This window comes from Pteronotus mesoamericanus, unplaced genomic scaffold, assembly GCF_021234165.1.
Source record: "Pteronotus mesoamericanus isolate MK-2021 breed Mesoamerican mustached bat unplaced genomic scaffold, CSHL_Meso_final contig_101, whole genome shotgun sequence".
NCBI classification, from domain to species: Eukaryota; Metazoa; Chordata; class Mammalia; order Chiroptera; family Mormoopidae; genus Pteronotus; species Pteronotus mesoamericanus.
This window is the reverse complement of record NW_026555001.1, coordinates 11,899,157-11,923,567: the sequence shown is the minus strand read 5'-3', so window position 1 is coordinate 11,923,567 and position 24,411 is coordinate 11,899,157. Positions and strand designations below refer to the sequence as shown.

At 32.2% G+C, this 24,411-nt stretch overlaps 1 protein-coding gene across 3 annotated transcripts in view; it reads right to left on the bottom strand.

The window, feature by feature from the left end:
* Positions 1 to 3,432: 3,432 nt before the first annotated feature.
* MEMO1 (mediator of cell motility 1) overlaps positions 3,433 to 24,411 on the bottom strand; it is a 104,170-nt gene continuing 83,191 nt past the window's right edge. The window contains exons 6-8 of one of the 3 annotated variants that reach the window (XM_054568208.1): positions 17,416 to 17,492; positions 7,511 to 7,615; positions 3,433 to 5,953 (exon numbers count right to left, since the gene is read on the bottom strand). In XM_054568208.1, the coding sequence (XP_054424183.1) occupies positions 5,822 to 5,953; positions 7,511 to 7,615; positions 17,416 to 17,492 (314 nt within the window). In that variant the 3' untranslated portion in view covers positions 3,433 to 5,821. The remainder of the gene's footprint in view (positions 5,954 to 7,510; positions 7,616 to 17,415; positions 17,493 to 24,411) is intronic. The other 2 variants (XM_054568189.1, XM_054568200.1) reach the window with 2 other exon arrangements.

The window sequence follows — 24,411 nt, the reverse complement described above, 5'->3', positions numbered from 1 at the left end:
AGATTTAAAATGGAAAAAAACTTAGAAAAAAATTTCCATTTATAAAACTGTTAAGTTAAAAATATTTTTATTAGCTCTAGTTCAACAGTCTAAGTATTAATTTTTAAAAATTCACACAACTTGGTGTCATATATCATTCTAGATTTTTTAGTTTTCATCTTTTTAATACCCTTTACTTAAATGTACATAACATCACATTCAGTTAATTCAGAGAATATCATGGTCAGAAAAATTAAAATATTTTCCAAAAGTTCACATTGGCAGATTTAAAGACCAGAATGCAGGTCTTATTTATAATCGAATACACTTGGCCTTCAATAGCTTCTCAGTAATGGTATTTATATTCTCTTTGGTTTCATTATTAAGTTGACAGAAAAAAAAAAGGACTACATCTAATAAAGTTACAAACCTCATTTTACAGTATAAAATATGCATTTAAACATAATTTACAATTTATATTAAAAAACCAACTGCATTACATTATGGCTTTCAAAATCAGAAGTTGGCTTTAATTTTTTCCATTATTTTTATAGGGCATTGGCCAAAATCTTACATTAGAATTAAACACAGACACACACCGAATAAATGTAATATATCCTAGGTACAAACCACTCTGAGATCATTGTAGAACCCTTGGGCATATGACAGATCTAAAAAACCTAAAATTCTTCACATAGTACCCAACAACCAGAATATATCCATGAGCTCATGGCGGCCAAAAAAAACCAATCCAAAAGAGTGACTATTAAAAGGCAGAGGTCCCAGTTATCAGCATTGGTTGAGGGTAACATTACCAAATGCACAGCACAGTCAATGATGATACTGTGACATGCCACTCAGTTCTACTTACAGGGTAGGAGAGAAGAGCACAGAGAAAACATCTGCCAGTTGCCCGCTGGTGCCCCTTCTACTATTTTGACATTAATAAGTATAGAAAAGAGCAAGCTCTATCGATACCCTTTTCTGCTAATGATATGGCTCTGTTTTAGATTCAAGAAGCATGTGTGTTTAATAAAACTAGGTTACTTATTCAAAGACCAACCTAAATTTAGTAAATGGTAGAACTCTGCCTTATATTTAAATGATTCAATTTTTAAAAAGTACATTAATTATTCTAAGGCTCCAGTGTTCCACCACTAACAAGTAACAACCATCAATTCATAACGTCTGTGTTGAAGGTTAGTGCTACATGATCAAAATCAATTTTTTACTTAAAAATGATTTCCCTTAAGAGTTTTATACAAATGAAGTAAGTTTCATTTTACGTGTACTAGTTCCATTAGCTTTTTTGCAGCATGGTGACCCATGATTTTAGATCTGCACCAACAATACACCCAGGTGATACTGATGCTTATCCCCGTACAGCGATCCTACTGTAGAATCCCCAGATCTAGCTTTTGCTTGAATACTTCCAACGACTTTATGAAAACAGAGCCAATTATCACTTAGAAATTCTCATATAGAACATTAAATATAGAAACAGAAACTTCTCTCTCTTACAATTAAATTTTCCATCTATATCAACACAGAATAATTGTATTCCTTCTTATACATGGAAGTCACGCAAATATTTGAGAACTCCCCCTCTTTTAACTTCTCCAAAATAAACATCACCCATCTATTTGACTACATGCCACTTTCCACAGCACTTAGGCCTTTCAGCATTCTGGCTGCCTCCCTAATGTCCCTCTTAATATGTGACACTTACAATTTAACACAGTAATATAAAAGTTGTAGTCTGAATACCAGTGTGCATGGGGTTTATTACATCTCCTAATCAACAATAGTTTTATAACTACATTAGGCCTTTCAGCAACTATGTCACAGCACTTCCCAACTGCCAGTCTATGGACTGATACTTAATGAGATTTTCAGTGATCTAGAGTAAATGAGAGAAGAAGAGTGTAGTAATTTCTTCATCAACTTAAAATTATTCAGGTTAAATAACTCTTTTATTCAGAGTGTATGTCCTTTCTAAATATTGGGGGCAGGAGGAAATATAGTGTTGGTGATACAAGATAATAGCTGTTTTTCCAAAAGTCTTTACATGGCAAAATAAAGTCTCTCATTTCACAATCTCTCTTAAATTACTGGTCTAGCATCCTAAAATACTCAGATAAAAAGGTCCATCTAATCCATTCTTTACCACCATCAAGGTAACCAAGTGCTTGGAATAATTTAAATAATTTGCAGTAACCAATCAGTTCCCCCAACTTGTCACTCTTAATTTATGGCAGCAAAGCAAACCTCCAATGGGCTCCAGCAAATAAAACGGCTTCAAAGTGCTTTAACTCAAGTTCCTAAAAGTTCCTAGTTTCCCTGACCCACTTCCCACTTACCTTTATAATCCTAAATAACACTCAAACCCAGCAACTAGACTACATCAAATTGAGAGAGGGTTAGGATGGTAGAACCACTTGTTGCAGTGTAAATTACTAGCCAATTATTTTAACTACAGGTGAACTCTACCATCCAGGGCAGGGTAGAGCAAACTACCAGGCAGGAACCAAATCCAGCTCAATGTCTTTTTTGTGTTTGAGTGAAACACATTGTCTATGGTTGCTTTTGTGCTACAATAACAAAGGTAAATAGATGAAACAGAGACCATTTGGCATGCAGAACCCAAAATATTTACTAGGCCAAACCCAAAATATTTACTATGTGGCCCTTTTACCCCAAACATTTGCCAACCTCTAATCTAGGGTAATGAACTATTTGCTACCAAAGAAAAGTTGAGATCTGCAACAATAACCATTTAATTAACTCAGGATCCCTACCATCCATATTGCAGTATCTAAATATAAACAACAGAATAAATGAATAGTCCTTTATCCTACTCTGTATGAAGATTTGTTGCTCACCCAAGATGAAGAATTTACTTACCTGCTCACTGAGCTAATCTTTAACATACATCTCAAGAACTCACTAGTGAAATAGTGAAGAATCCATGAATACACTGCTCTGTGTAATCTAAGGTTTAAAAAAAAGTTGCAAATAACTCAAAGTAAAAAATAAAGAAGAAACTATATAGAACTGCATAATAATTTCCTTTACATTTCAGATTTCAAATACAAACACTTTTAAAGGCACTTAAAGTAGGAAAGCGTAAGTTCAACAATTTAGGTAATATTAACACATTAAATAGTACATATTACTTTTTCTTTTCTGTTAAAAAAACTTTCATTTTCATGTATGTAGAGTTGAAATCAAAAGATAATACTTCTAATGTAATTCATGTAGATTGTTAACATAAATGACACCAGAATCTCTAAAGACTAAAGTCAGAACATTAAAGTGTTTTGAAACTGGAAGTGCTTAGGAGATCACCTCCATATTTCACAGATGAGAAAGTTTTGACACAACATGAAATATTTATGGTGGGAGGATTAATTAGTAGCAGAGGCAGAACTAGAACCCAACATTCAACTATCAATTTGGAATACTTAATGACTAAGTATGAAAGATATGCTCATATTCTAGGGAAGAGTAGATGATGCTGAAATATTCTAGAGTTTTAAATGTACAGCAAATATACTAATAAGGCTACTGCCCACTCAACCTAAGCAACCCTCGTGTGTTTTTTATTAAACAATCAACTAGAAAATTACAGAATGAAAAATGATTCATTGTAAAGCCACTCATTAATTAGAATAATCAAAAGAACAAACATTTGCTTAATAAACTGTCAAAGATTAAAAAGATAATCAATAGTGGAGAAGGAGCAGTATGAGTACTCATATATTGCTAATTTGGCACAAACTTTCTGCAGGGTAATTTGGCCATATTTTAAAGAAGCTAAAAAGTTCTCAACATCTAAACCAATTATCCCATTCCCATGAATATACCCTACAGAGCTAGTCTAATGTAGAGTTCAAATTGCACATACAAAGATATCCATCCTGCTATTAATGTATAATTGTGAAATATTAGAAACAATCTAATATCCAAAAAGAGAATGGGTTCAATTATGGTATATTCATACAATAGAATATTAAGCAGCCATTTTTAAAAATCACATTTTCAAAGACATGGGGAAGTACTTATGATGTTAAGTTATAAAACGTAGGCTATACAACTATATGGTCAATATAATCTCAATATTGTTATTATGCACACACACCAACACATATACACACTCATACATATAAATAGCATAGACAAAGTCTGAAAGAAAATACAAAAAATTATTAACAGTGTAATCTCTGGATAGTGAAATTGCAAATAATTTTTTCTCTTCTTTAGACTTTTCAGTATTTTCTAAATTTTCCATAACAATCATGTATTAGTTTTATATTCAGAAAACATTAAAAATTCATTTTATAGTCAATTTTGAAATTTTTATAGTCTATATAATAAATAAGGAATAAATATTTATAGCACTCATTTGTGTATATAAATGATGGGAAATAAATCAGTAATATGTAAGAGTATAATTTCCACATATGTATAGGTGGGTAATTCTGAATCCAAAAGATAGCATTATTTTATCTCAATTCTTGCACATAGAAAGTTGATATTTAGTAAATAAGAAATGCAGTCTTAAAATAATATTGGTGCAAGGCATCTAAAAATTGTGCTATTCCGGCATACATTGGAGAAATAAACGTTCTCCAATGTAATGAAGGTACCCAGTGTTAGATTAAAATAGGTATAGTCTATTACATGCATGGTGGCCAATAATTAACTAATTGAATTAGATTTTTTTCCCAAAATGACTAGAATTGGTCTATGCTAAAGAAATAAATACAACACCATACCATTATTTTAGTTGGAAGAGCCGCACCAAAAATCGTGACAAAAAAATTTTAGAACTATAATAAAATCCGGTGGCTTTTTGTTGTTATTGTTAATGATTTCTTACTAAAAATTCAAGTCCAATTGCTTAGAGCACTAAAAAAGCATAGCAGCAGTGTATGGTCTGCAATGATTTGAAAAACTTTAGAACACTCTTCAATTTCCTCATTTGCAGACTACTGCCTATCAAACACAATCTTTGAAGGAAAAGACTACATCTATGCTCTTTTACCAATCTTGAATGTACAATATAGTAATGACACAAAGTGATGTCACACACACAAAAACAAACTATATTTCATTTAAAAAGCTAACTTTAAAATATGATTCTAATATCTGTGATAAAAAAATCACATAAATATGCAAAATATAAAATACATCCTAACATATTTTTATGTAAGAGCTGAAGTTTACCACTTTTAACATAAAAATTCTGAGATGAATTAATAAAAACAATTTTCATATATACCACAGAGCAATAAGTTTAAATCAGACTATTTTGAGTTGTGTAGCCCTTTATTAGCAACTAAAATAGAAGGTATCTGTTGTACAACACGGGTAGTAATTGACTATAACTGGAGAATTATTATATTCTAATACAGATCATTTATAAATGCAATTTCTTTATTAAAAAGCTTCCACCTTTTTTGTTTGTGTACAATTTGCAAAACTATTCTGAAAGCGGAATATATGTGCACAAGTCTGCAAAGAGTGCAAGTTTAGGATATGGTAAATGCTTTACAAGTTACTTTCAGAAAACTGCCACAACTGGGCCATTACATTGCCATCTTTTTTGATCAAAATATTTGATGCCAGCCTTCCTTCCACTGCCCTAAACTATAAAGCATTTTTTAATGAGTTGAAATTAAGGAAGGACTACACCTACTAGAAAAGAAGAGAAGAAAGTTCTATTAGTTTGAGGTTTCAGAATCCCCCCACACCAGGACCAGTATCTTGGTAAGGGCTAGACTGGGACCCCGAACAGAGTATGAGTATGTGCAGGTGGCATCCCTGAGGACTCAGAGCTTCAGTGGACCGTGAGTGCTCCAGCTGCATAACTCACTGAACTGTCTTGCCAGTTTCTACACTGGCTTGACTGGGCATAATTCAAAAAGGAAAAGCTCATATTCATTCCATTCTTCTGCAGCTCTGTGATAGCCTGGAAAAAGAAAAAATTGGTTAAGACAGACACCATATAAAAAGTGAGCACTCTTTGAATGTGTTGGTGGCTTAACTTTGTCCCCTTCGCAGCTGAAGCCTAGATCTCTTTCACTCTTCATTTGTGTCTTGAATTTCTCATTATCTCACGTTAAATAGGATGAAATGAGAACTTCTTATTTAATTCTATCAAAGAAGTTCTCCAGCATAGCTTCTAGATAAATATCATCTTCCATGCCTACCTGTTCTCGTATTTAATAAGGCCACTTAAAAAACAAAAACAAAAAAACAAATAATTCACAGCATCTTCTTCTCTATTCTCTAAACTAAATCTTAGCTACTTCTACTATCTTGAAATGTAGTTTTTTCTTGTCTGATTCTGGCTAAGTTTGAAATGCATATAAATTAAGTTTCAAAGGGTATACGAGGATTTTTACTTTAATTGTTCATTGGTTCACCACTTATTTTATAAAAATGTTATTTGATTCAATTTAGATGTTAGGAAATTCTTGTAGCTCATTCTAGTTTAAATTTCAGAAATTAGTTCAATCTCTTAACAGGTTTTTCCTCCTGTTTCTCACTGCTGCTTAAGAGAAAACCCTTAATAGAAATTACAATGAACTGTCTTTCACATCATATTAACTCTGAACCTCCAACCCCTACCCTAAGACTGTTTTAGACTACATTACTTTCTCCCTTATTTCTCTGCCTTTCCAAACAATGAGCCCATTGTTACCTTTTCCTTCCATTACCTAGCATACACTTTCTTCATTCTTAAAAAGTCTTGCATTTTCTTTCAGAAAATCCATACTGTTTCATTAATGTAAAAATTGTTATTATCTCTTTCAAAATCCAGCTAACCAATACTTCTGCCTATTATCGCCATTTCTTAAATGAATTATTATTGTCTTTCTTCTAAAGGGAAAAACATATACATGTCATTTATCTTGCTTTATTAACTTGTATATATCTAAAGTTCAAGATCAAAACCTGGTTCCATCTATTTTTTTCAGAGTCTAGGACACTAAATAAAAACCAAGAAATCAATAAGAACATATCTCTTTTTTTTTAACTTTTATTTTTTATTTTGTATTTTTTTCTTAAATTTATAAATCATGTTCATTCTATTACAGTTGTCTCATTTTTCCTCCTTTACCCCTCTGCACCCATCCCACCTCCACCCCCTGCTCCCACAGTCAACTGTTGTCCACATCCATGGTTCATTCATACAAGAACGTATCTCTTAAAAGATTACTTTGGTTTATATTTACAAAGAGCATACTGGAATTGGCTGAGGATCTAAAAAAATTGGTCTGTATTCTAAGTAACTTTCTGTATTTAAAAGAAAGTACTGGCCTGTCTCCCAGTGATAAATAACTTTATTCAAGTAACCAAGACAATGGCACTCCAAATTCTCTTAAAGGAACTAGAAAGAAAATTGACTATATATACTTAAACCAATGCTAATAAAGTATCACAGATGCTTTAAGATATTTAAGATATTTTAAAACATCATAGGATCAAACATTAAAAATTAAGGCTCTCTCAAGATACTCACATTTAATAACACTCCAATGGGATGTCTTCCACATATAGTGTTATGGTATTTCTTCAAGTAATTGCTAAAAGATACAGGGTCTAATTGTTCTATAATACTCATACCCTAAAAAAAAGAGGGAGAGAGAGAGAGAGAGACAAAAAAAAAAATGAAAGAAAAAGAAAAAAAGGACACAGTTTATTACTTCCTAGTTACATTTTTAAACTGTTATTTAGAGCTTAACACTATAATTTTTCAATTAAAGAGAAATATATAAAATACATTAAATAAACCTTGTGAAATACCAAACTCATTCATTCAAAGCTCATCTCATTATAGTCAACTCTCAATAATACCTACACTTTATTAATGGAAAACTTTCAATCCCCAATTTAGTTTTCTCTGACCTCCTTGTATGTTTTCTTCACCACCTTCACTAGCTTTTATTTAGCTCATAATCCTCAAACATTTCACAATTTAATATTTTTCTTATATAAATATATTTACACGAGTAAATCTGTTGTCAAAATTTTCATACAAATCTAAAATTAAATTTGATATATGCCTGTTTTTTCCCATATATGCTATATTTCTCCTACCAATGGCATAAATAAGAGTTGACTGTAATTTAACTATTTCCATAACTATACTTAAATATTAACAATGTGAAAGACATTTTAAGTTATCAGTAATTATGTAGGTTTGCAATAAAAGATAATATAAATTAAAAACATTGCTTACATATTTTTAAATTAATTTTCAGCCCATATAAGACTAATAAGAGATTGAACAAAATAGGTCTTTAATGAACTTAAAAAAAAAAGCTTTTTATTTCTTTAATATTTGAAATAACAATACTTCATTTTCAAGATTTCTATTCAGAATCGAAGTTTTTAGACTACTGTTAAGACAACCACTATGACCTGGACACTTCTTTACACTAAATTCCCTATTCTGCAAATGCATTCAAATAATGTTTTCATAATACATTAATATAGAGCAACTTAACTCATCTGAATCGGGCAAATGAATTAATGATTATAACACATTTATACAGCAATTACCTTACCTTGTTTTCTTATTCTGGTAAAATAATTTACATTTGTTCTCAATAAACTGCATTAATTATCCTCTGGGAGAAATGTAAATGGTAGTTTAGGGAATTAACTAATATACTGTGTAGATTTTGAATTAATATTCAACATGTTTTAACAAAACAAGCAATGTGGAAAAGCACCCAGAGTAAGCAGATGAACAGTCATCTGAAAAATGATAGTAATCAGTAGATGACATATACATATTGCTGTGGCAGTATCAAAATTTAATTAAAAAAGAAACTTTTTTCCAGGATATTCAAGTCTTTTATAAACATCATCACATTCTTTTACAAATAATAAAATAAATAAAAAATCTAAAAGATAGGCATATACATGTATAATCAACTTTCAATCGTTTGTACATCACTTAGCCACTTTCAGACTTTTCTACAACCAGTGTTTAAAGCTAGGTTGGTTTCTCCCGCCAACCACAAGGCTTCCACATCAACAGTCCCCACTGACATTTAAGGCTCTCTCAAGATAAATAGCTATCTTGTTGTAAGCTCAGAGACATATGAACTAACTTAAAAGTTACACTTAAGGCCCTGACCAGTGGGGCTGAGCTGGTTGGGTGTCACCCTACAAACCAAAAGCAGGCCTGGTCCCCATTTGGGGTGCATGCAAGAGGCAACTGATCAATATTTCTCTCACACATCGATGTTTCTCTCCCTCTCTTCCCCCCACTTTCTCTTTTACTAAAAGTAAATAAAATCTTTTTTAAAAGTTAAACCTAAATAAACAATTAGTATTATAATTCTGGTATGAAGAAAATCACACAATATATTTCTAAGTCAAGTAGTAATAGAGAGATAAAGTAACAAATTTCGTTCATCAATACAGATAATCAAGCTATAACTCTCTAAAGATTAAAAAAAAATTGAGACATTAAAAAAAGGTTAAAAGCTTGCCTTGAAATTTTTAATCCCAGGCTCTTTCTCATTGGTCATTGACTACTCTGCTTGATATAGTGTAACAAAAGACATACTAATAATTCTTTAAATAATCTCTTTAAATAATATAGTATACATATTATATGAGAACTTTTAATGCCCTTGGATGAAGTCTAAGACAGCTTACTTAAGTAGAATCCCACTCATCAATGATTTATGTGACATTGAGGTTCCAAGGTATGTATGTCAGAATCTCAAAGCACACTTTTGAATAAACTTATCTAATTTATATATTGACATGAGGAATTCAAAGAGAAGGCAACTAATGATCCCACTTTAGAAGACAAAGAATTCAAAGCAACTAACCAAGAAATTTCATATAGAAAGATATAGTTATAAATTTAGAGAAGACACTACTAAATAAAGTGTTCAAAATGAAGAGATAATGGTTAAATTACAACAATTAAAAATTGTAATGGTAGAATATAAAGAGTTAAAGTCAAAATCTTACTTCCCTAAAGTGTGTTATGTACCTACCAGGGCAAGAATCAATTTCATTACACTCAATTCTCTGAAGACTATGATAGTTAAAAGATACGGCTTTTTATAAAGGAGAAAAGTTTAAGGCTTTATGATTGAAAAATTCATGAAGTACACAAACAACAGCAATAATGATAATAAAACTGCAAAATGGGACGTTCATTAACTAATAAAGAACACGGGCAAATATGCTTTTGTATATATTTATGCTTTGATGTGAACAATTTTGAAATTACTACTACCAGAATTCCAAACCGATGAAAAATAAAATGCTTCTCAAATATGCCTAATTAACTTTTCTATTTCTTAAAATGTTAGAAGATAAGATTGGTGAACCTAAGGTCCTGGTAATGGGAAGCTTGCATAGAGCTTGCATACTATTTGTTTCCATGATTTTAACCATATGAAGCAGTAAAGTGGTCACTACCCATTCAACCCTAAGATATAAATCGGGATGGATTTATAAGGAATTTAGTAGCTTCAGCAAGAAATCCTCAACTGAAAGCTAACCCTTTACCTTGAGGGGACCAGGGTGAAGAGAACCTATCACTGTTCTCACTCTCTAATGGATAAAAAAGCTTGCAATGTCAAATCCCAGTGGCAATCCTAAACTAAAGAGGCAGTTTTAACTGACAGAACTGAAATTGGGGACTCCGGTAAAACAAAAAATATCTCCCCTTTTTTAAAAGGTTATATATAATAAAGCATTTAAGTTTTAACTTTAAATATTATCACCCAGAAATCATCTCCCTCTGAAATAAACATAAAAGAATTGTAAAACTTTTTTAGAGGCCTTTCAAAACAAGAACTGGAATTACGTCTTTTAGTTATGAACACATAATTAATCACAATATTATCGAATCAGTAGGATCTAATTTTTTTTGGCAAGGATATACAGTTATGTTAGAGAGATGGGTACACCTTTAGGGAAGAAATATTCTGGCCTCTGAAAGGGGCATCAAGATAAAGTCTTAGAGTGAAAAAAATTTTATGGGGAAAAAAAAATCACCCTAAAAATAGCAGTGCTAAGAAGCAATGTACTATCTTAAAGATGATATATAGCCTTCTTAAATCGTTATCTTAAATAGCTATCTTGATGATGTTTTAAAAGTACAGCACTGAAGACTATTAAAGAAATTACTACCCTAAGTTCAAGAGAAAGGAGAATGAGTAGACAAAAAAGGAAAATTTCACTTTCAAGAGTAGGAAGAAAGGAAGATAAGTAGTTGAAGTTCAAAGACAATGAAGTGACTATTAATAAATGTAGAAGGTAAAAAAGTTATAAGGATGACTACAATGACCTTTTTCAGATTCTCTCTGCCAAATCAGAATTTGCCAATGTCCACATTGAAACTTTGGTCTACATCAAAAGTGGTACAGAAAAAGTAACATAGGATCATGTAATATACATAAAACATAGCTAATGTTTTCAAGTGTTGATCTAAAAAGTTAGCAAAAATCACTGTCTTAACATATGCTCTGCTTTCTTCACTATAATTACTGAAATTACAAAGTACTAATGACCAAAAACATGGTCAGTAGTATTATGACATTATGATAACATTATGATTTTCAGAATCTACATCTCTGTAACTAGTTACCTTCCCTCCCCCCAATACATCATTTGGAAGATCCAATGAGTTTTCACATATATATTTTTTTATTTCTTTATGTGTTTATTTTACATAATTAATTCCCAAGATACTCAAGTGCTAGAAGTATAAACGTTTTGTAATAAAAACAGCTATTTTTCTTTTGTTTTTAGAACCTAGAAATACTTTCATTTATTTTCTAGTTTTTTAATAACTACATCAATAAGACTTTTCTGAAAACAAAAAGAACCAAAACTTAATAAACACACAAATTTTAAACAGGTTAAATCTAAAATTTTACACTTAAAAATTTCTTTTCACGCTATCAAACTTTCAAAATGTACAATTATTATAATTAGAATTACTAACGTTTTTTGCAATATTTATACAGAGAACTTTCATACTACTTGCTCTAAAAAGACTGCACATAGAAACTAAGATACTGGTTCTCAAATGAATAAGATTATTTATAACATAAACTGACACCTTAAAAAAGGAATATACAGAGCAATATTTACCATTTGGTTACATAAGTCAATTAAGAAAACATGTTATGTAAGAGTCTGCCTAACCCTGGCTGGTATGGCTCAGTGGACTGAGTGCTGGCCCATGAACTGAAAGGTCACTGGTTCAATTCACATTCAAGGCCCATGCCCGGGTTGCAGGCCAGGCCCCCAGTTGGGGGTATGTGAGAGGCGACAATTGATGTTTCTCTCCCTTTTTCCCTCCTCTCCCCTATCTCCAAAAGTAAATAAATAAAATTTAAAAAAAAAGACTCTGCCTAACAGTGAGTATACATATATACACCTAAGTATAAAAACATACATATATGAGTATATAAACAGAGCTAACCATTCTTAATCCATTTATCACTTATTCTAATTCCCAGAATTGACTTGTAACTTGAATTAACAACATGCTAATAAAAGAACAGAACAGTTATGAGCCATTTAAAAATTCTATAAATAAATATATGTTTCAATAAATGGACCACAAAAGTCATCTCCAAGTCAAATGTTACATCAAATATTAAAATTGAGTATATTAACTTGAAGCAAATATTTGTTACTTATTCAGAAATTGTATTCCAAGCTATTTAAATAAAATTTTTAATGTTATGCTCTGGTAACTTGTGACATCTAAAGTAAGGTAAATCAGATGCAGACTTAGAAGTTACCTAAAGCTCACGACTCTGCTTACACTTTTTGAAGTTTCAAAGACTTAGCTAGCAGAAAAGGAACCATTTTTGGGAAAACTTATGAAAATCATGCTGATGGGTAAATACTTTTTTCTGCTCTGCCTTAAAGTAAGAAACCAAGGTCTATCTATCTAACTGATCATGTACATCAAGAGAGACAAATAAAACTGTACTTTTAATATAAACTAACAATCAACATAGAGTTAGTAGCAAGGCTAAAAGAATTGTTAAGTATGGATGTTTATATATACCACAAATATAGAATAACAAAGAATATTAAAGTATGTGTACGCAATTCTAGAGAGTTCCAAAGGATGAACTATTATGTTCACTCTGGAATAACAGATACGCCAAGTTTTGAGGAAAACATCTTCCTTATGCTGAAAGCATCATTCACTGATGTACAAATTCCTACATTTGAAAAATTACATGTTGCCTAATTAAAGTTCGCAAATGATTTAAATAGCTAAATATTGGAGAAAACAAGGACATTTTGTTCTCCTTCAACCAATCAGGAACCATAGTGGTGACAGCCTACCTGCAAACTATTTTAGGAATAAAGATTTTGAGACTCTTTTCAAACTACTGAAAGGGGATCTCCAGGGGCGGGCATGAGCAAATCGATTTTGAAAAGTTCCACAAATTAGTACAGTTGTAAAAACAGATTAATGATTAATGATTACTAGAGTAGACAATTTCATCTCTGCGCTGGCTTTAATTACCAACTATCATCTCTCCCTAAACTACTTCCAACGCCCCTTGTTCCTACTCCTGACACTGCTGTAGAACCTATTCTCTACAACAGCCAGAGTAACCTTTAAAATAATGTAAATTACATCATCTCACATCCCACTGCACTTACATAAACTTTTTAGCCAGGACTATAGTCTTGCATTACCTGATTCCTGCCTATCTCTTTTATCACAACTTGTATCATTCTTACCCTTACCTACTATACTGCAACACTGGCCTTTTTTTTTTTTTCCCCCTTCTAAGCCACCAGCATCTTTCCCATCTTAAGGTCTTTACACTAGAAGGTCCTCCCTTTCATCATTACTTGGTTTGCTCTTCCTCAACATTAATATCTCAGTTTAGTGTTCCTCTTCAGGAAGTCCTTCTCCAATCAGCCTCGAATCATTAGCTATCTAAATGCCCTTTTAGTATTTGCTGTAATGGCACACATCACTATCGGCAACTAACTTACATGCATCCTTACCTTTTTTTAAACAATGTGTATCTCCGTCCCAATACAGTAAAATTTCTATAAGATCACATCTAGTTGTTTAGGACCACATCTCTACAAGCAACTACACAGTAAATGCAGTAAAAAATGACTGCCAAGCCAATGCATTTTGATAATATAAAGAAAAACATTTTAAAAATAATCTTGTCTTAAAATTAGGTGGTGTCCTGACTGGCGTGGCTAAGTGAGTTGGGCATCATCCTGCAAATCACAAGGTTGCAGGCTCAGTCCCTGTCAGGGCACATGCCTGGGTTGTAAGCCAAGTCCCCAGGTGGGGGCGTGCGAGAGGAGACTGGGTGATGTCTCTCACACAGCAATGTTACCTTCCCTCTCTTTCTGCCTCCCTTCTTACCTCCCTAAAAATCAATCAATCAATCAATCTTAAAAAAATACAAAATGAAAATTCAAATGCCTACCTGATTGACATCTTCACTTAGATGTCAAAGGCAACAGCAAATAGTCCCTAATATGATTTATGATCTCCTTACCTCCTAAAAATTGTGGGCTTATCTTTTTGTGCTTCTGATCTAAGTGAAGAGCAACACTCCACCAGTAACATAAATAAGATATTTAGGAGCCATCCTTGATTCTTCCTTCTCCAAGTCCTATCATAAATTTGTCTTTTAAATATACTGAATACATCCAGCCCGTCCCTCTCTCCTACCATCACTACCCCATCTACTGTCTAAATGACCATTTCTCACCTGAATTACACAACTAATCTCTTCATGTCTCTTCTGGCATCCCTACTATTCATTTGCTCCACTGCAGCTATATGATCTATTAAAATATAATCTAATTTATCACTTTCCTATTTAATATTCTTTAAACAGTCTGTTGTAGATCCTCTAGCTTCATTTCTCACCAATATCCCATCCATTCTTCCATTGATTCATTCAACAAATATACATACTGAGTTCCCACTGACAGGCAAATACAAAATGGACAAAGATGCTGATCTCATGAAGCTTATAATCTTATAGAGGAAGTTATTACCAACAAACACTATGTCACTGGCACATAGTAATTAAGTACTAAGATGAAGAATAAAGCAGGGTTAGTTCATAGAACAACTGTCCACCGTTGGGGCACAATGAAAATGTGTGGCCACACTTTGGGGTTGTCCCAATAATGAGAAGATACAATTGGGGGATTTAGTGGGTCCAGGGTTGCTGACTGTCCCGCAAAAACAAGCCAGTCCCACACACAAAGTACTGTTATCCCACGACACTCCCACATGTCCATGTAGGCGACAAACCTGCTTATAATTACCTTTCTCCTAACTCCATTTTACATACAAACATAAAGAAGTTTTATACAATTCTAATACACAGATTTCCCAGGAATGGAACTGCTTTATAAAGTAAAGGAAGGCTGTATACTTTGTTTAGTTTACAACTTTACTAAGAATTGATCACCATTTGGAAAATCAGGTCACCCAGTAATGCAACTTAGCAATGTGAGTCACAAATACAAAATAACTGTGTACATTCCCACTTGTAATTCTTACATTAATGATATTATGGTGTGTAAGCATCTAACCACTTCATTATGTCTTTGCTAATAAGAGTTTTGCCTGCGTATATACATTATTAAATATATATTAATTTGTTATAAATTACTTTCATTTTATGTCTTTCTCATTTACCATTAGGGTATTCATTTAATTATGTATATTGGAAGGTCATAAACAATAATTCATTCATTTGAAAAATATTTACTGAGCACCTATTTATGTTCAAATCATTATTCTAAGCATTTCAGACACATCAGTGAAAAAATATATATAGCTGACTAACAAAATTGAAATGAATAAGTAAAAGTTTTAGTTTATTAGAAGAGAAAGTAGAGCCAGGTAATGTGGGTTGGGAATGCTGAATGGGTTGAGTGTACAGGATGCAAAATTAAATAGGGTGGTCAGAAGGCCTCACCGGGAAGGTGAAAGCTGACAGAGTCATAAGGTGAGTGAGACAGTCAAGTGCAAAAAGGGCTAAAGCTTTAAGCTAGGCACACATACAGCACTTCTGAGGAACAGTAAGGAGACCATTGTGTCCACACTACCTCCTAAATATCTCTTACATCTCTATATTGTAGTAACTTCTTTTTAAATCTATTCAAAGACTAGACTGGAAGTTCCACTAAGTCAGAGACCATGCTTTCTTCTTAATATCATCAATACTGCACAGAGTGACAGATGCACAGTAGACACCCAGTAAGCATTTACTGTATGAAGAAAATAAGTGAGGAATTAACCAGAAAAGTTTTCTGAGGCAACTGATAACCAAACCTCAAAAATATATTAGAACTAGAAGTCGGAAAAGATTTAAGCAACTGAAATGACAACATAATAAAGCCAAAAGAAAAGTCTATAAACTAAAATCTAGACAAAATCCAAAAGCTAAAAATATTAGGCCATAATTGCATTTAAAGTAACAAGATGAATTTAAATATAATAAAATCTCTTAAGGAAATCTGAATTCATTCCATCTGGCTCTTAATAAAATGTACTATGCAATATAATCTATCTGCAGGTTCAGATCCAGATTCTTACTAAATCGTTTTATCTACTTTAGACTAAATATTCTTACACTAAAGCAGTTGCATAAAGCTTTCAACACAGTGGTACAGCTGATTTTAACAAATAACAGACTTAAATGCTGATAGAGTTTAAAGACAATTTAGAGACCATCTACTCCAATTCTCTCATCTTAAAGATTTCAAGTTGAGGACTAGAGATTTCAAAGGATTTGTCAAAAGTCATAGCAAGTTACTGAAATACCTGCTAGGTTTAACATTCTGTTTATGACTGGATACCAAAATAATTTATATGACTTTTTAAATACTGAAGAAGTAGTATCACTACCATACTACTTCAAGGAAAACAACAGAATCAATGTCTACTTTATTCCTAGGCCACATGACAATAAAATCATTCTAAGGTTCTATATTTAAAATAACAAATTGCAATCCCATTTAAGAAAAACCTAATTGGCCAAAAATAGAATTAAATAATAAAATAAACCAAGAATTTGCTCTGGTTTTTTCTGCTTAACAGTGAGAATTGGCATTAGTACCCTGTTGTCCCTAAAAGTAACACACTCCCTCAGACAGTATCTAAAATCCATATCTAATTATTATTAAGTAGTCTCATTAACCAAATAAAATTAAGATGAAGGAAATTTCTACTAATAGAACAGGGATTATTTTTATAATCAATATTCTTATGATTACAAACTATATTTTGCACATTTAAAGATAAAGAATTATTAGTCCATTGTATATTTCACCATATTAAGTTTTGAATCTCTAATCTGAAATTAAAGAAGAAATCTTAGAGCATTAAAACCCCACACCTGAAAGACTTACCATTTTATCTAGATGTTCAATGGATCTATAAATCTCCCCCTGGGATTCATCATAGTAACTGTAACGGAACCTCTGACCTTGAAACAAATATCATGTACAAAATAAAATAGGGAAAAATTAGAAGCTAAAAAGAAAGCAAGCGCTTACCAAATAATTTCAGTTCTCAAGGAAGGCAAAGCACAGCTTAAGCCTCTGAGAGAATCATTCCCAAAAGCCCTTGTACATAAAAATAAAAGGCATATTTGGGAAAGTAATAAAGAAATGATATATCACCAGTGTTTTATGATGTTAAAACTATTTCAAATTATAAAACCTTATAGTCACGAGCAATACAAAAGACTAAAGAAACAAAACAGCTTAAAAGTTAGAAGCATTGTTAAATATATTATATCAGACTATAATGAAGAGTAAACCCAAAGAATACGATGCAAGGAAATTTGGTTTAAGGGAACTGTCTCAATGTAACAAGTCAAGGAAAGCTTAGCTTTTGCTTACAAATGTGAAGATTTGATCTCTATTATAGAAAAAAATGTGTAGATCAGAGATGTATTTGGTTTCTGTGATTTTCATGACTTCAAAAAATTTTAATATCATTTTCACAAAACTTTCTGCTTTGAAAAATATCAATACAAGTACCTTAAAATAGGATTCACAAAAGAATATAATAGGCCTACTCTGACAATAAAATCTCAATAAGGGCACAAGCACAGAACATTCAATGTCTAGCTGTTCTCCAAACAGAGGGTAAAATAGAAGAAGCTCAAAAAGACGACAGAAAACAAAAGACTGAGGAAATAAATTTTTCTTCTTATTGAAGACATAGAAAAACCAAAAGAAACATGTTGTAAACCCACATAACTAATTGTGGATTGTTATTATACTGATTATGTTGCATCTAAACCTTTTTTCCAGCATCACCTTTATTTCCAAGAACTCACTACTTTTACATTTCCTTATTTAAAAGATTCACCAAAATGCATTTCTAAAGGTACTACAGCACACCAACCATGTGTGCACACGGTATGTGTCTTGTGCTTCATTTTTACAGTTCATATATTCAGTCATTACCCTCACACTTTGCTAAAAAATATCATCTTATAAATAATGAGCAGTGCAAAGTTATAGAGCCCTTTTGATATCTTTCTGGAAAAACCAGACATCACAGTTCTTAAAACTTGATTTACTTGTTGATGCTGGTCACTTTTCTACAATACACATATTTCCTTAACTGTCATCTTTTAAATTTTCATATAAATTACTATGTAGCATTACTCAATGTGGCAGTTTTTATTTTCCTCCAAGAGCTATTATTAAATCAATACCGCATCTTACATGATATCCTAGAATCAAGCAATATGTTCTGAGACAATTATCTGCTTTCTGAATACAAAAACCTTTTCAGCAAACACTGAAATCCATTATAGCCTTTGCACTAAAAAAATTATTAAGTAGTGACAGTTCATCACTCAATGTTCTTATGTTAAATTATTCATCAGACATTTCTTTCAAAATTTAGGATTAAATATAGATTTGTTTGTCTTTAAAGGATTTATGTACTTCCTTCTACCTAATAATAAAAAATATATAATTTACCCCATTTTTCCTATTTGCCAGGTGACTGTCAGTAGGCTCAAAGACAAATCTACAGTCTGTCACAATAATTCATTGGTACAAATCATTATTAAATTCTACTTCAATTTCAAGTTCTTTTGATAAAGCTGCCCAAAATCTTTGAAGAAACAATTACATGAATAATCTTAGACAAGGAAATTCTGACTCAATGTCATTGAAGCAAGAGTAATATCCTTGTTATTACTCTTGAAATCAAGATGATTATCCTTTGAACCTGACCTGCTTTCGGTGTATATGAATGTTCTTTCTCTGTTCTTCCTTCTGGAGAGAACTGCTAGTTTTGACTGTCAATAACCCCTGTGATCAGGACATAACTATCTTTCCTGAAGACTACTCTTCGGTGCAGAGAAAAATGCATGTACTTTATGACTGCCATTTTTCTACTCAAAAGTCTGTTTTGCTTATCTCCAAGTTTAGAGCTCCTGTTTCGAATGGCTGAAAGTGGCCACACCTGCCTTAATCCTAAGTAAAAAGGGTAACTATATTTTAAAATGTTGTCTTGTTCATATGGACTACTTTAAAGATAAGCTGCACTTAAAAACTACTTCTCCAGTAAAAGTACATAGAATGTTTGAAACTTTAAAATGCTAAATCAACATGTAACTTAGTAAGACAAAATACACAGCAAATCAATGAGCCAATAGTTGAAGAACTGAGTAGAAATACTTGATGAGCTCTAAAGAATCTATCTGTTAAGAAGCTAAATCCACACTACATATAGTTACTACACTGAAAAATCTAACTTATAGCAGCTCAAACTGTCTCACGATTTTTTAAAATTGTACAAATATTTTAAAGTTATTTCAGTAATTTATTCTGGTCAATATATACACAGAAAGCATGGAATTTAAAGTAAATAACTGCCATCATCCCAGCCTATATGAACTTGTGTGCGCACATATGCACATGTGTACGTGCATGCACTAATTAATATACACTCAATTTTAGTTAAATTTGAAATTGAGTTCAAAAGATCTTTTTTGTTTCTAATTACTAAAAATACTAATTTATCAAGAATTTACTTAATAAGTAAATGACAATATCACAATACCCTAGTCATAAATGTACCTTTAAATATTTACTGTTGGTTTATAACATATTATCATTTCATGTACCTCATGTGCAGACATAGTTTGTTTTACAATATTTCTAACATTCACTAAAGCTTATCCGCCTACACTGAACAAATACAGTTGCCTATGCACCTGGAGAACTGGACTTGTATACTTTTAGAAGTATGAGTAAAGCATATCACATAGTAAGAGAAAATTACTTACCTGAAACTTATCCTTTCAGAAGGTACACTGGGAAAATGGATTCTTTGAGCCCCTGTTTCAACTCCAAGTATGAGCTTTCTAGCTTTAAGAGCCATTGACACTGCCCCTAGGGGCAGCCCCAGCTTTGGAACTCCCCTAGTGAGTATGTCAGTAGTTTCTTCAGGTGCCTTCCCTCAGTTCTTTTCAAATTCAAAAGATGAGAGAAAAAATAACCCAAGAAAAAAAAATCCTGTAAAGCAGAAACCTTACTCTTTGAGGGAAGGAGGGTAGCTCATTTGTGAATCCATTCCAGAGCACGCTTTCTGAGAAAAAGAAATACAGGTAAGTAATTTTCCCATCTCCAAAGGTGACTGGTGATTAATGAGTGGATTCACAGAGTGTGGAGAATAAGCTCCAGGGATGTCTGTTTCACACACAACTAATGAGGACAAACATAACAATGAATGGTACAAGAACCAACACTACTTTTGAAGTTCCTCAAACAAAAAGTAAAAAATATATATATACTAAATACCTCAACATTAAGCTATACACTGGATTGTGAAATTAAATAGGGAGCTTGGAAAACTGATCTATAAAGGCCTCAAAAGATCAGTCAATAAGACAGACTTTCAGACATTTGTCCAGTAAAAACTGTACTGTTATACATTCATTTAATCACTTTATGTTTATACATTAAGGCATTTTAAAGTATTTTAGTAAAACTTAGAACCTGGGAGGTAGATTGCTAAAATACTGAAACTGGGGACATTCATAACTGAAATCACTATCAAAGGGAAAAAATATATTTCACAAAGGAAATATATTCGGAGTAGCATCAAATAAGGTAATCATTTTTACAAGCAAAACACTATAGTCTTCATTCTGAAATCTTAGTTATACTGTAAAAGTATTAGCCTTCTCTCAAATGTGCAAAAGATCAAAAAACCTAAATATGTGAAATCATTATGTATAAAGAGCAAAGCTAGGATAAGATACAGTTCAGGAATTAGCTAACTTATACTTTGACCAAATTAAATAGTTATAAAATAGTAATACTCTCATATCCCAAGAGCCTAACAACAGAAAGGAAAAAGAGTATACATGAATAATCACTTTTTAATACATATTAAAGTAGAAATCTGGATAAAGATATAAATATTTAGGAGGATAATTTTTAATAGGTGCCACATATTTATGAAAAAGAAGTTATGTAAACCTAGACAAATGTAAGTTTATAGGTAAAAATCCAAAATTGCTGAACAGAAGTAAATTTTATTCATATTTTAATAAAATATAATTTATCATTGATATTTACCAAGTAAATTTATTGAAACTGATTTGTACTTAAAATCACCATAAAAGGAAAATTAAATAAAAGCATTTTAAATAATCAATTTCTGTTAGATCTAGTTTCACTTAATAACTTCTTTAAAGTTAACTGAAAATTTTGTTAATGAAAGCTGTTAATAGTCTAAATTGGGAAATGTAAATTTCAGGGAGATCAGGAAAACACAAATACTAACAGTGTATATGAAAAAGAATAAAAGTGAAACTTAGGAAAATAAAATAAATAGTCTACTAATTACAAAAACTAAAATAGGTCCAGACAAAACTCTCTTATTATGGAGCCATCCTATAGGATGTGGAACTTGATAAGTATACAAGATTATTTAACCAGGATAAAAATCAAGTATTAGCAGCAGATGTCCTTTCACTTATGTCACTCTTCCTGATAGTAACAGGAAAGATGAAAAGAGGTGGGATCATAATAAGTGTTAGCAGGGAAACATCATCCTATTGAGCTAATAAGATAAAAGGCAAGAATTGAAATGCAGGGATTGTGCAAGTGAATTCAAATAAGGAGATAGTAAGAAGAGGAATACAGAATCTAAGTTCCCAGCTTGTCTCAGCCAAGAAGAAAATGAGAGTACTTTAGTCTTTCTGCTTTGTACCTCTCTAATATCTCTTTCAAGTCTGAATAAAGCTAAATGGGATCTGAAAGATGAACATCTTTAAAGCAAAATACACTTTTAAAAAGGAAGTCATTCATGTAAATGGACATTGGCTAGCAAACCAAGTCAAAAAGGCAAAATTCTTCCAACTACATATAGGTCTCCCAACTGTCTCCATCACCAAGTTTCTCACTTTGTTTCTCACAGAAGCTGGACAATATATAAAAGGAAACAATGGCTGAAAGTGAAATATATCACTGCCAGTACTCTAATATATTATTCAACATAAATAAAAAAATTCCACTGTATATATCTGAGTAATTTATCAACTGTACCAAAATTAAGTAAGTTATTTTTCTTCAAAAAACCAACTATTTAGAAATGTGTAATGTGTTAAGCATCTAACAAGAAAAATTTTCAAGTCTCTTAAGTACTTGAGAAGCAGAATCTTTCTGGTGGAATGACTTAGAATTCAGTGTTATCATTACTTCAGCATGGTAAAATCAAACTGTATAGCACCTTTGAAAAAAGAACAAGAAATGGAAATCACTGAGTATTATCTTCACGAGAAAAGCAGTTATCTGAGATGGGGATACAGCACTCATTAATTTAGAAGAGATGACTAATGCCACTAAAGCACGAATCTGAGAAATATGAAACAATTTCTAAGGCAGTTTAACTCGTAACTGGCCAGTAATTTGTATTACTTCAATAGGCATGTTAAATAGAAAATAAATCTTACTTTACAAGAATAACTCTTATTATTACTACTGTAGAAAAGAGACCACCAATTTTGGAATAGCATCCATGCAGCACCTTCAACTTACCCCCAAAATCTCAATCAAATTTCCTAATAAGAATTAGTACAATGCTTTCCATATGTACAAAGTAAACACTTAATGAATATTGTTAGTGATAGCAATAGTGAAAAACAAACAGTTGGAAAAGCTCTATTACTTAACCACCAAATGTAAATATAAATGTTTAGTCTATGTTTAGCATCCCATGATCACCAGAAAATTATGTTTCACCATTTAAATACCAAATTTTCAAGAAATTAGATCAAATGACAAATAATTTTCTGAGAATCTAGGTAGAATGTAAAACAAAATTCATTTTTCTCTCAACATTGTACTTAAATATAGTAGTGCAGTAGGGTTTGTTTACTTTCAAATTCAGTAGTGAGGTAAAAAGGATAATACCACAGAAAAGAGCAATATGAAGGCGTCCACTGCTGTTTTCCATGGATTTATGCTGTGGCTGCACATGGTGCCAACCCAGAAGAAGGGCTTAGACATTGAAAAATTATATCACGAGAACCAATTATTTAAATCATAGAGTGATTTAAACTGATTCCTAAGGGCCTAAAAAGTGAAGAGGAAAGGGGCAAATGCTTCATGAATTTTTAATTTCTAAAACATTAGTACCAATGCAAATTTACAATACTAAAGAAAAAGGGCCCTTTTTTCAATATGACACACCTTAATTTTTAATATCAACTATTACTAAACTTCAAAATTCCCAAGGAACTCTTTCTGAGCATCTACCTAGCCCTCAGATATAAGTCTAGCCATACTCCAGCACTACTCGGCTTCAGAGCTCGTCAAACCCTGGGCTCTACGCATTTTGACAAGAAAAAAAAAATGTTTCAGCACTCAGCGCTTGCTCGGGACTCATCTCACTTGCTGTAACTTGTATGAATCAAGACGCAGACCCATAAGAGGAAGTGTTTCATTGTTTAGTATTTGGTACTCATGGGTTTTGGCACTCATTATGAGTTTTGGAATGAATTAACAATGAGTACTGAGGTACCACTGTAATATACTTATAACCATAAAAAGTAACATCTCCCAAAGGTAGCCAATTGAACTTGTCATTAATGGACCCTGAGAGCCTCTGAGGAACTTTGGAAAAGTAGCACAGCTACCTGAACACCCTAAACAAGGTCTATCAACCTCAGCACTACTGGTATGTTGGGCAGAATAATTCTTTAAGTAGGGGCATTCCTGTGCATTATTATAGGATGTTTACTTAGCAGCTTCCCTGGAATGTATTCACTAGATGCCAATAGCATCTCCACCTCCCACCCCAGCCAAGCTGTGATGATCAAACATGTCTCTAGGCATTTCCAAATGCTGCCTGGAGAACAATCC